The sequence below is a fragment of the Aptenodytes patagonicus genome, chromosome 21, assembly GCF_965638725.1.
Source record: "Aptenodytes patagonicus chromosome 21, bAptPat1.pri.cur, whole genome shotgun sequence".
NCBI classification, from domain to species: domain Eukaryota; kingdom Metazoa; phylum Chordata; class Aves; order Sphenisciformes; family Spheniscidae; genus Aptenodytes; species Aptenodytes patagonicus.
Genome location: NC_134969.1, coordinates 8388676 through 8401316, shown reverse-complemented (window position 1 = coordinate 8401316; position 12641 = coordinate 8388676). Strand labels below are relative to the sequence as shown.

The 12641-nt window shown below is 44.3% G+C and overlaps 1 protein-coding gene across 2 annotated transcripts in view; it reads left to right on the top strand.

Moving 5' to 3' along the window:
• The first annotated feature begins 1865 nt into the window (after window positions 1-1865).
• Window positions 1866-12641, top strand: part of KDM1A (lysine demethylase 1A) — a 48975-nt gene continuing 38199 nt past the window's right edge. For both annotated transcript variants that reach the window (XR_012996947.1, XM_076357657.1), the window contains exons 1-3: window positions 1866-2150; window positions 4986-5151; window positions 10191-10250. Coding sequence is in view for 1 of the 2 variants with exons in the window: in XM_076357657.1 (XP_076213772.1) it covers window positions 1866-2150; window positions 4986-5151; window positions 10191-10250 (511 nt within the window). In the remaining variant the exon portion in view is untranslated. The remainder of the gene's footprint in view (window positions 2151-4985; window positions 5152-10190; window positions 10251-12641) is intronic.

Here is a 12641-nt window from a genome sequence, read left to right as displayed (position 1 = left end):
ATTTGTCTCACCCATTAGGTAAAATTTACACTCAAAAATGAATTTTTGAAATTTAGCCAGAAATTTGGCTAAACACAAACAAAAGGGGAGTAAAGTGGGATAATGAAGGAAATGCCAGTTCTTATGGAAGCATCAAATACTTGAAATACTCAGGCTTACAGGCGAAGATAGTGTTGTTACAGCAATTGCCTGTTGCTTCCTTTTCTTCCCTGTCACTGGAGTTGATCTCTGCAGTTCTCCCAGCTGGATTTTGTCATCTAACTCCTCTGAACAAGGGTTCAGAGCTGGTTCCAGTCCGCTCCAGTCGCTTCTCAGCACTGGCATTGTTTGTTGGTGTCTGCTGTTGACCTTCTGCCTGTCCATATACTACTGTGCAGACATCTGGAATGCATCAGCTACGCATCGCAGACCTTCTACAGCCTCTGGTTGCTTCCTGTGTTCCTGAGAGTGGTCAAAATCACACCTAAATCTTTCTATGCAGCTGCTGCCTTCCCAGGTATCTAAATCCTCCTACAGTGTCTACACAGCCACATGACAAGCCAATACAAACCCGCTTGATGACAAGGTATGTCTACTAGGATCAGCCACACATCCCTTCTGATTAATGACCAGTTTTGAGGAGAGAGGCAAGAAAATTAGGTAAATTAGGTTAAATTAGGTAAATTCTGTTACCTTTAGCTAATAATGTTCAACTATTCAAGGCAAGGGAACCCAGAGCAGAACATCTCTGGCAGTACGCTCCACACAGGCATCTGTGGGGCTGGTGAGCACTGATCAGCAGTGTCCTGCCCAAAGGCCGATAGCTTCAGCTTCCCATTCCCTGCCTCACCAGCTTTTTCTGGTGGTGTAAGTAGAAGATTGAGAGAGGACATGGCGAGGAGAAGTCCAGCCTAGACCTTGGAAGGAGACAGGAGGAGGACTAAAATTGGAATGCTTTATGTAAATAGGCACAAATGTCTCCCTTTCAGCAGCCTTGGCACGTTTCAAGGGACTCCATGAGTCATGCTGTGGACATACTTATGTCCACACGGGACCGCTGTGGCCACAGGGTTTCTCACTTTTCTTCATCACCATCAGGTCCTGCCGCTTTGTATCTGGATTAGATGTGTAGGCAGGGAAACCGTGGAAGAGATGCGTGCACAGGTAAATTTGTCTGATGGCATGAAAGTGAACTGACGTGCATTGTTTCAGCTTGCTGAAGTGATCTAATGGAGGCACTTGGGAGGCTTGCAGGAGACAGACCTGATAATGAGCTCTGTGAGGCCAGGCGAGTAATCGTGGGCTCCCCTGCAACATGCCCCAGTTAAAAGTAATAATTTGTGAACTCAAGGCAGCCATTATGTCTGTAGGAACAGCGAGGGCTACAGCACGGAGGCACTGCCGGCAGCGAGACAGACGTGGTTCCCGTGGCCTCCATCTCCGGGCGTCCCGCTGCGATCCCCGGAGATGCAGGTTTGAGGTGGTCTCACAGCCGGTGTTCCGCTTCCGCTGCTTTGCCGGCTGAACCGCTCTTCAGCGGGCGATCGCCTCTTCCTGCAGGGCTGGAGCTCCTCTTGCTGCAGCGCGGGACAGCGGGCTGTCCCCTCGGGCTGTCCCCTCGGGCTGTCCCCTCGGGCTGTCCCCTCGGGCTGTCCCCTCGGGCTGTCCCCTCGGGCTGTCCCCTCGGGCTGTGCGCCGCCGGGGAGCGGCTCTGCCAGGGCAGCCTTCGCGGGGCAGGCCCGGGCCCGCCTGCGCACGCGCGGCTGCGGCCGGCGCGAGCGCCCCGGTGCGCGCGCGCGCCGCGGCCCGGAGGTGACGTCGGGAGGCGGTGCCGGCAGCCCGCTGGCGGCCTCCTTTGTGCGGGGCAGGGCGGCGCGGCCGGGGCGATGCTGTCGGGGGGGAAGAAGGCCGCGGAGGCGGCGGCGGGCGGCGAGGGCGGGCCTGAGGCGCCGGTGCCTCCGCCCGCCGCCGTGGGGGCCCTGGGCTCCTCTGCCGAGAGCGGTGGGGCCGCGGAGCGCACTCCCCGCAAGAAGGAGCCGCCGCGGGCCTCGCCCCCGGGCGGCCTGTCCGAGCCGCCGGCCGCCGGTGCCGCCCCTGCGCCCGGCACCGAAACCACTGGCATCGCCGAGACCCCCGAGGGTCGCAGGACCAGCCGCCGCAAGCGGGCCAAAGTAGGTGTGGGGGGGCTCGGGCTGCGGGCCCGGCCCCGCCGGACGCCGCTGGCCTGGAGTTGGGGGGGTCTGGCGGGCGCCGCGGCCTCGGGCGGGGCGTGCTCCGGCCGTTGGGCTGCCGGGCCCCGCCGCTGCTCGGGGCAGCTCGCGCCGCCCGGGACGGTTCCCTGGGAAGGGGCCGGTGGGGCGGGCGGCGGGCCGGGTGCCCCCGGGACCGCTCCCTGCCTGGGGGCGCTGGGCTGAGCGGGGTCCCCGGCCTGATCGGGCTTTACCGGGCGGCGCTGGTGTGTGGGGTGCGGGAGCTGCGCCGGGGAGGCGAGCCCTCCTCCGGGATGAACGTGCAGATGCGCAGGAAGCTAATGTGGGATAAGTATTGTCACAGCTCACCTTCGTCAGGTCTGGGGAGAACTCGTGCACTTCCACAAAGGAGAGCAGTTTGCGACAGTCCTCGGAACTTCGTAGGGCTTTCTGGTCAGATACCGAGCAGTAAAAAAAACCCCAAAACACCCAAACATTGCATCTGAGTTCATATGATCTTACATTTTCATGAGCACATTCATGTTGTTACTAGGGGTATATAGATGCAGCTTCTCTTGAGGCTTATGTGCATAGAGTGATGCCGGTATTGCAAGGCTGTGAAAGTGATGGCCACACTCAGTCCACTGTTCTTCAGCTTCCCTCAGTTGGTGTTGGAGAGTTGAGCCAATGCTGTGTTAAGGGTGAGATTTAGCAAAGAAATCTAAGGGCCATGAACAGCTTCCAGTAATTTGGGCCTGTGGTATGTAATTCTCATATGTTATTCTGAACATCTGAGAACATTACCTTTTTTTTGTGAAACTTTTTCTTGGAAACCTTGTCGCAGAAGACTTTGAAGATCTTGGCTGTGCCCAAAGGTGGGTGTGTTTGATATGGAAGCTGAAATTATTTTTAAGAACTCTGTCTGTTGTACTGTAGCTGTGGCATTGAATGTCTTGCTCTTCAGAGCTCTTATGTGACGTGATAGCTGGACTGGACCTTTGCATATAGGAATTGTTGGGTAGGTCAATCTGGTGCATCTTTTAAACTGAAAGAGGGTAGATGTAGATTGGACATAAGGAAGAAATTTTTTATTGTGAGGGTGGTGAGACACTGGAACAGGTTGCCCAGAGAAGTTGTGGATGCCCCATCATTGGAAGTGTTCAGGGTCAGGTTGGACGGGGCTTTGAGCAACCTGATCTATTGGGAGATGTCCCTGCCCACGGCAGGGGGGTTAGACCAGATGATCTTTAAAGGTCCCTTCTGACCCAAACCATTCTGTGATCTTCAGAGGCGGCATACCTGGGTTTTACTTGCTTTATAGTGGTCTGTTAACAAGTAGGAATTAGTGCACTATCTATGGGTTGTATTTCGGTGATGTTTCTCTGCATTGACAATACCCATTTGCTAAGGGCGTTAATCTCTTTTAACACAGTATATCCCCATGATCACTTCAGGCTAGCACAAGGTCACCTTTCTGCGAAAGTTTGTGGTGTGAACTCAGTTGGGGAGGATATCCAGGTTAAAAATAAACCTAGGAAAAAGCTTAGTTTTTTATTGGACTTGATTGTTCTCTGAAAGTTGTGTGAGCTCAAGGAGGATGGGAGACTTCAGAAGGCCTTGGGGCAGAACTAGTTTGTGTTGGTTTCAAATACCTGTGTTACTATACTTATGATGCTGTGGGATCATTGTAACTTGCTTCAGAGTGGGAGTTCACAAAAGATCCTGGTGGTGCAACATTTGCTCAACAGCGTGAAAATCTGAATGTGCTGGACAGGATGGAATGTAAATATTTGAAAGACAGCAGATCATGGAGTGTGTTAGTGTTTTACTGAATTTAGGCTTTCCTATACACAGGCTTCCTAATGCTACTTTGAATCATGCCCATTAATACCCTTTCTTAATGATTGAACTTCAACTGTGAAAGATTTGTCATTCTTTTGATGAGAAATGCAGAGTTGCTTTTGTCGTCTCATGGTAGAAGCTGACCTGTGGGATGTTGGAGGTACGCTAGCTGCTTTCTTTTTATTTTTCCCATAGCTGCATATGTTGTGAGAAGGGCTTTTTTCCTTTCCAGTAGGTGGAGAAATTCAATAGCAATACACAAAGCTTTCTTACTTTGGAAAACAGCTTGGTTTATTAAACAGTGTGAGATGCAGCCCTTCTAGGTTATTTCTTGGGGTTTCCATGTTCCTTTAAGTTGGAGCGAGACATTTTAGCTGGTAGTATTATTTATTTTTACTGGAGAACAGAACAAAGCATATATGGCAATAAAGTTGGTGGGGGGTTTTTTGGTGTTTGTTTTGGTTTGGTTTGGTTTTTTGTTCTTGTGTTGAGCCAGTAGTGTGACCATCCTGGAGAGGAGGCAAATGTGATCCTCTGTACCAGGGCAAGATGGAATCTTTGTGCAGTTCTGGTCACCCATGTTTGACAGATAAATTCAAGTTGGAACATATGGATTGGACACAGAGGCAATTTCTTATCCCTGAGTTTGACAGGGAGGTGAAGGAAGGGAAGAAAACTAGAGAGGTTAAATGATGATATAACAAATACACATAAACTGGGATTGATATGAGTAGATAGTTCTTACTATTAGACAGTTGGGTACTGAAGACACTTTTTTTGTTAGTGGAGGTAAAAATAATGTGGAACTTTTTAAGCTGTTGATTTTATAACATGGTAGCTGTAATAAGACTCTGGGCAAGGTAACTCAGGCCTTTTCTTTGAGCTGTAAGCAATTTTGTTGCTCGCAATGTTCATTTTAGTAGTGAGACTTACAGACATCTTCAGTGTGTTTATCCTCTGTTCTCCTTTTTACAGGTGGAGTATAGAGAGATGGATGAGAGTCTTGCAAACCTGTCAGAAGATGAGTATTACTCTGAAGAAGAGAGAAATGCTAAAGCTGAGAAAGAGAAAAAACTACCACCACCACCTCCACCAGCTCCTGCAGAAGAAGAGAATGAAAGTGAGCCGGAGGAGCCATCTGGTGAGTAAAGAGAGACCTTCTCTGACACTGCTTACTTGTTTTATTGCCAGAAATTAAGCGGGGTCAGGTGCAGCATCATGAATCCTGTGTCTGGTTTTGATCTGGTTTTGAATGATTGTTCTACAGTGTTTTCTTTGCTGGCCCCATATGTGGAAGGAGGGGAAAAACGCAGAAGAGCAGCCTGATAAAGATGGGAATATGCATGATCTAATTCCACACTAAATCAAACCTGTCATACTAGATTCTCATGATCCTTACTGACTTGTTTTTGGAAGCTTATTGACCAGAGTAGCCCCTTTGGCACTTAGCTGCCATGCCTGCTCGTGTACCAACATTCACTTACTCCTCTGAGAGAAAAAAGGTTAGATTTGCTCGGGGGGGGGTTGCTATGCAGGAGAACAGATTTAATCTACAGTGATTCCTGTGGCTTTAAACTGTGACTCTAATCGTAAGTTCTGGTTGGATACTGTTTGCTTAAACTTCAGTGCTTTCCTCATTACCTTTGACAGAGTTGTAAAGCTTCACTTTACCTTGGAAGTTTTTTGGTCAGTCTTGTTCAGGAAGCAGCTTTTGAAATTTACGGTATTAGCAGTACCCTGTCCATTCTTTACCTCTGTTGTGTTTACAGCTACCACCATTAGTTAGGTCTGGTGTTGGTGTATCACTCTACTATCTACAAAATTGTGCTTTCGCAAAGTTTAGCTCTCGGAGAGATTTCATGATATGATGTGTGCGCTAGTTGGTTTTAGGCAATAGCTGAAATCGAGTAGTTGAACTTTTGCTGGTTCATCACTGATGTGAATAACTTAGTCTTCAGTTCTACTGCTCTTAATTGGTTTCTTTTTGGCTGGCAGGTTTGAGAATGTAGACAATAGGACTGACGTCAGTTTGGGGGTACTTACCTTCAGTTTCAGAAAATATGTTAAAAGCCACAATTGTGTTTTATCTCTTAGGATTTGCCCCTGTAATCTCCCCTCAGTTGCGGCTGTTGGCTCCTGGCTTGATACAGGAATACTGTAGCTCATACGCTTGACTGAAATATTTGCAATGATAAAAATCCTCCCCGCCCCTAGTTGTAGCTGATCTATCAAAAATGGAATTTTAGTAGGTGTAATTAAACAAGTATCTTAAGTTTACTATTTAATTTAGCTTAGACTTGGGGTCTAATCCTTGAGACCTAATATTAATACACTTTTGATATTTCTCAGATGCCATTTTGTGCTTCTAAGAATGATTATTGAAATGAGTTTGAGGCATAATCAGTGAAGTAGTGTTTTATCCCATGAAGGAAGAAACGGGGAAGATAGGCAGTGATAGACTCATGCTATTCTATATACACAACGGTCTGTTAAGCAGTTATTCTGCAAGCACTGTATTTAGTTGTCTAAATACAACCAATTTTAAAACAGGCTATATCTAGCTGCCTAGAAATAAGTAGATTTCAGGTCATCGTGTCCTTTCTCCATTCCTAGAAATCCTGTGAAATGCATGAAGCAGTGATGTAGGAAGATGACAAATTTTCAGTTGTCATTCCATAGCTAGTCTTGTTGTATTTTTAAAGGCTTCTGAAACTATATACATTGGTGGATCTCTCTATCTTTGTCTTTATTAATGCAGGCGTCAAGAGCATCAGGTCATCTTATGCTGGCTGTTAAAGTGCATTGAAACTTCTAATTCAAACAACCGTTAGCAGGAAGAGACGTGGAGTCTGCTGTATATAGAAGCAATGTTTATAACTGAGGTTTTCTCTCTCTGTCACTTCTTTGAAGCAAAAATATAAGTGTTCAATAAATATTAAATAGGACAGTAATACTAGAGCAGGATTGCATATTGAAAATTTAACAAAATACAAAAAGTTAGCTTGTGTATTACTGTTAACTTATTCTCATCGCAGACCTTAATAATTTCCTTTGTATGTTTAAAGCCTGCAAAAACATAGGTAATGCAGTAGAGGTGTAAAGCTGTCATGTTATAGGTTATGACCTTTTGTGTTGAAAAGCCTAATTGTGCAAGCTTAAAAATGTAATAGTGACAGTAGCTGGTATTTCGTTAGTCTGTCCTCACAGACAGTTTACAGTAGAAGGAGATTATTAAGTATAACACTTTAGGTGACAGCGAAATGCTGGTCTTATTTGGGGTGGGTTCCATTAATGTGTTCAGCTCTGGGGAATTCCAGATGTTTTGGCTATGCAGATTGTTACAGTCTGGATTTGCAAGATTTACTGCATGTTATTGCAGAGCAGTTTTAAAAGGCATAACAGTATTTCATGATTAAGATAATCTCCTTAAAGTATCTCTTCTCTTTTTTACTTGAGAAATATTGTCTGATAGCAAAAAGTTTCCAAACTCACTTTCATTGCTGAATGACATTGGTGTTGTTTGCCAATATCCCTTTTGAAATTAAGAATCTTGCTTCCTTCGTTTTTCTCCTCTAAGGATCTTTTTTGTTTGCCCTCACGAAATTGGATTTTCATTTTTATAGCTTCGTGAAGATTTTCTTTACCAGCTTCTGTCTTTTTAGTTTTGTCAGTATTCTTACTTTGTGGTAATCTTATGTTTCTAGCTGCTGTTTTCCAAGGAAGTGTGAGACTGAATATGATCCAGATTAATATCAAGTGAATAGTCAAACTTAGTGGTGCTCTCTGTCTTTCATCTGACTTGTCTGTTTTCCTAATTAAATTCAGCACTCCGTGGTAATCGTGTGCCTCTATTCTTTATTTTAAGACAGTGGATGACTGTATGAAGTGGACTCCTTTGTAGACCTTCTTCCTGTTTGCTGTTCAACTCATGGTCCGTTACTCTGTTGCCTTGAGCCTTTCAGCAGATTCTGCTCCTGCACATGTTGTGTGCAGCTGCAATAATTCAACGTTAACATGAATCAGCAGTCTGCTTGCTGCTTTGTTCCTTTGCAGCTGGAACATGACTTTCTTACGGGGAAGGAGGCGCAATCTGCACTAGCAGGCCTTGTTTCCACACTTCTGTACTCAGACTAGGTAGTGTTTAGAATTGTGTCCGAGCAAGCAGTAATAGTGATGCTTTTTTTTGACCTAACATTGAAAATGGTTTAGCTGTTATTAACAGAAGAGGAAAATATTGATTTCTTTTTGTAAGTAAACCGAGAGCAATTTTGTCCCCTCTCCTCATTGGCAGTGCTAATTCAGGGATAATGAATGCCACGGGCTGATGTCAGCATCTTTTCAATTTCTTAACTTAGGGAAGGCACAAGTGTTAACTTCTCCTGCAAATTAATGGCCTGTGCTGGAGTGTAAATATTAATGTTTGAGTTGTGTTAGTCTCTCCCAGAATGGAAGCAGGTCTTGTAATGTTCCCAGCAAATAATGTTCCCAGCGAAATAAAGTACTTACAGTGTAGGTGAAGTGAGGAATTTTCTCTTGCTATTGCAGATGCATTAGTTCATAGAATCCTGACTTTGGGACTTCTGAGGCCTGTCAAATACAATTATTTGTCACAGTCTCACTTGTGAGTTTCTGAACTTCCCTGCTGGTAGACGGATTATATAAAAGTACTGACTGTTGCTCCTCTATTGTAGCTGAGTGGAAATGTCTGTCTTGTTTCAGTTCCTATTTTATTTTATCTGTAGATGCGTAATGTTACAGCATTCCAGATGTTAATCCAGGTTATTGAAGTATGAAAATGTTTGGTTCACTTTCTGTGTCTTACTTTAGGGGTTAAATTTGTAGTTCAGATGAAATTGTTTTAAGTTAGTGTATCAAATTACATTCTGGCAAAATTGGCCACCCAATCCCAAACTCTGAAGAGTAATCTCAACAATTGTGTGTTCAGCCTCAGGTTAGACCTTACTCTTACCTGTTTGGAGATGACACCTTGAGCAGTTGTGCTCTAGCAAGTGACTGTTGCATTTGCTACCTTGACCTCAGCGGTTTGTTTTGGTGAGGGTTTGTTTGGACTTTAGAATAAACACCCAATTTGCGGACTATTGAAGCACTTGGCTTGAAGGAACCTTGGTACAGGAGCAGCTAGCCGAACAGCGCTCGGCCGTCTCTGTAGTGTTCCACGACTTCCTGCTCTCTGGAGGTGACAAGACTTTAGGCAAACATCTGACTGTGGAAGAGTATCGCTTATGAGCTAAACTCGGAGCTAGTGTCTCCCGTGAAGATTAGCAGCGTGTGAGGTGACCTATATTAGCTTTGTTCCTGCAGACATAGCAGCTGTACTCATCTCTGTTCTAGAAATGCTCTGTTCCTGGTTGTGTTGTAGTCCTGTCAAGGCTGCTATTTAGGACTTACATGCAGGCTAAGGTAATTTTGAGACTTCTTCAGATCTTTCAGATGAGTTCTTTGCCTTTCCTCATGTTTCCATCCATGGATACATTGAAAGACCGATGTCTTTCAGTGCTGGGTATTGATCGCATTACTGATCAATGGTATTGACATGTACTTGGCTTCAAAGGTAGTCTTAGCGTGTTAGAACATTGTTGGTGTATCAAGGGCGCTGAAGCCAAAATAAGTGGTCTGAGCCTTTCAAAAAAGGTTCCATCATCAAACTTCAAGGAAGGGTTTATGGCAAAAAAAAAAAAAAAAAGAATAGGCACTCTTGAAAGTAAGAGGCTTTTCAGAATGGTTCAAACTATCCCCTTGCATATGGGGAGACTCGGGAGTACCAAGGGCAAGATTGTAAAATTCTTATGGTTTGAGATCCATAGAATCTGATGGTATCCATCCACCAGATCTTGGCAGTAAGAAATGTAATCTTATTATTCAAATCCTAGCAATTAATGAAGTTGATCATAAGTATTTAGCCACCAGGAATGCTACATATTGTGTACTTCTTTATTTCCCATAAGTCTGATGTAAAGCGTTCCAGTAACACGGATAACACTTTAGAAGTCCACAGAGTTTGGTGCCCTGAACCTAGGTTCCAGGAGATGGGATTCTCAGAAAATGGGTTTAGTTAGTTGGTGAAATTTAATACCTAAAACGCCAACTGCCGGGCCTTTATGTCCAGTATGGTTTAACTTATGGAGTAAGGTCCCTGAGTTCTCCTCTTTCCTTCCACAGGGCAAGCAGGAGGACTTCAAGACGACAATTCTGGAGGGTATGGAGACGGCCAAGCATCAGGTGAGGGTGGCGTTTGATGCTTGCCACTTAGTAGCAAGAGCCGCCAAGTTAGGGATTGATGCTTGCAAGTGCGCATGGGTGTGGTTGTCCAGAACTTAGCAAGAGATACAGGCGTTGTTTACCCACCTGTTAAAAAAGTGAGGGGTATTTTCAAATTTCAGTTGAGGTCTGTACCAACTGCGGAAAAGGACGCTAACCTATGTTGAAATGCCTCAGGCCGATCTCTCATCCCTCCACTCCTCTCCATGTTTAGAGGAGTTCAAACGTGCAAAAAGATACTTCTCACCTACCCAGTTTCTACCACCTAGAATGACACAGAAAGCCCTGGGCTTCAGCACAGTAGAGCTTTTTTCTAATTTGCTGAAGAAACATAGTGTGGAGTACCTTTTTGCTCCTTTGTTTTTGTTTTTTCTTTTGAAAGGGTTTGTGTTTGAGCTGTGTGCCAGTGGTTAGCCCAGGAGATTTATCTGTTGGGGAGATTCATAGTCTGCTTCTCAGTGGACTGGATTGTGAATTGCATTCGCCATTTGACCTAAGTACTGATGCTAGCAATATGCACTTATTGCTTAATTCACAGAATTGGTGTCTTTACTCCTAAGTGCTTAGAGTGCTACTGAAAATCTTTGTCCAACTCTGCCACTTTCGCTCTCACTTGAGGATTGAGGATTAGGGTTTTAAGCAAAGGAGTTGAAGGCTCCAGAACCTACTCTGTACCTCCAAGTTGCTCTTTTTGAAGCAAATATAACTTCAAGATATTCATCTGAGAGTGCATCCTTGCTGTTCTAAGTAAGGGAGCCTAGTTATGTTTTGGATCTTGCCACTTGCACAGAATTTCTGACTATTATAGATTGTGGGCATAAGGATGCATTGCCTATTTCATTTTTAGGCAGGCATTGGCTGTTTGGAAATTCTGCATATTTTGCATTTTATGTATATGCTCGGGTATGCTTTAGCAATTTTCTGGTTCAGCAGCCAAATAACTTTCCTTCAGGGTGTTTTTCATCTGCAGATATTTCAGTAAGTCTTTAAATGAGCAGCATCCCTCAAGATTTCTTCTGTGGGGAAGAAGATAATCAAAACTTCATCACATTAGTTGCTGATGCTGAATGTCAGGAAGTGGCAAGTGTGTGCGCGAATGTGTGTGAAGAGGAGATGAGAATCCAGTCTAGGCAGAGCCATTCCTACAGTCATTAAAGAGTTGCCTGCCCCAAGGAAAGCGTGTGTAGTTCTGAACTGGTACTCCATTTAATGTGTTGCTTTCATGAAGCACAAGCAGTAAGGGTGTGGGATGGGGGGGATTTGATCAGCCTGAAACTGATTTAACTTTGAGCTGTGTAGTTGCAAAAGTAAATTCAAGGACATATAGTTCTTACAAGAGCTTCTGGTGGTTGGGCCAAATAAAACAATATCTTCGCTAATAATAGCTAGGCTTTTTCTAAATTCTGGTGTCAAACCCTGTTGTGTTTTTTTTTCTAAATACCAGTGCTCATCCGGAGCTATTCTGACATTTTAGTTTTAAAGTTCAGGTATTGCAATAAAAGACGTGGCCTTAAAAAAAACAACAACAAAAAAACCCCCCGTTGGAGTTCTTTCCAAGTCTGTTAGGAGCGCCAGTTTCTCTGGCTCCTCAATTTGAAGGAATAAATCGCAAAGCTTTTCAAGAAACTGGTGAGTTGCCTTAAATCTACATGTCTGAGAGTTTCCTGGTAGTTGATCACTGCATGACAGTCAACGCTTTTTAGCAAGTATTTGGAGAAGGCACACTCACTTTAGTATAAGGCTGTAAGAGATAGTCAGGTTCAGCATTTCAAATCTTTGTTTAGCTGGCCATTCTCTGAAAATTGTGCTGCTGAGTTTTTTGCTAACACTTGATGATCTAGAACCTTAATTAAGATTTGTTAACATTAATAAAATATCAGAGAATTGGTAACTTTGGTTTGATTTACATGCACAGTTTTACAAGTTCATAGTTTAGCATATGCATTCATATGTAAATGTTTGCACAGTTAGTCCAGTGTTAGACTGAAGGACAACAAAAGGGCTGGGGAATGTTTATTACTGGAGAAGCTGAAGTTCTAGCAGAGCTATGGGTTTCTATTCCATAGCTGAATATTAGTGTCAAGAAGTGTTGCGGGTGTGTCAACTTTTCCTATTGTTAATTTCATTTTACTTTCTTGCAGTGCTCTGTAGCCTCTGTTACTAATTTCCTCTTGTTGTAAAATTCCTGTAAATGATTATAGACAGTTTTCTTTACCTTGAGTCATCACACAGTTAGATCTTCTAATCTTTGCTTGTGAATGAATTTTGTTAGCTTCACAGCCGTTTCCTTGCTTACTTTTTTTTTTCTTCACCTTTGGGATGTAAAAATGCTTGGAAGTTAAAGGTGTGTGT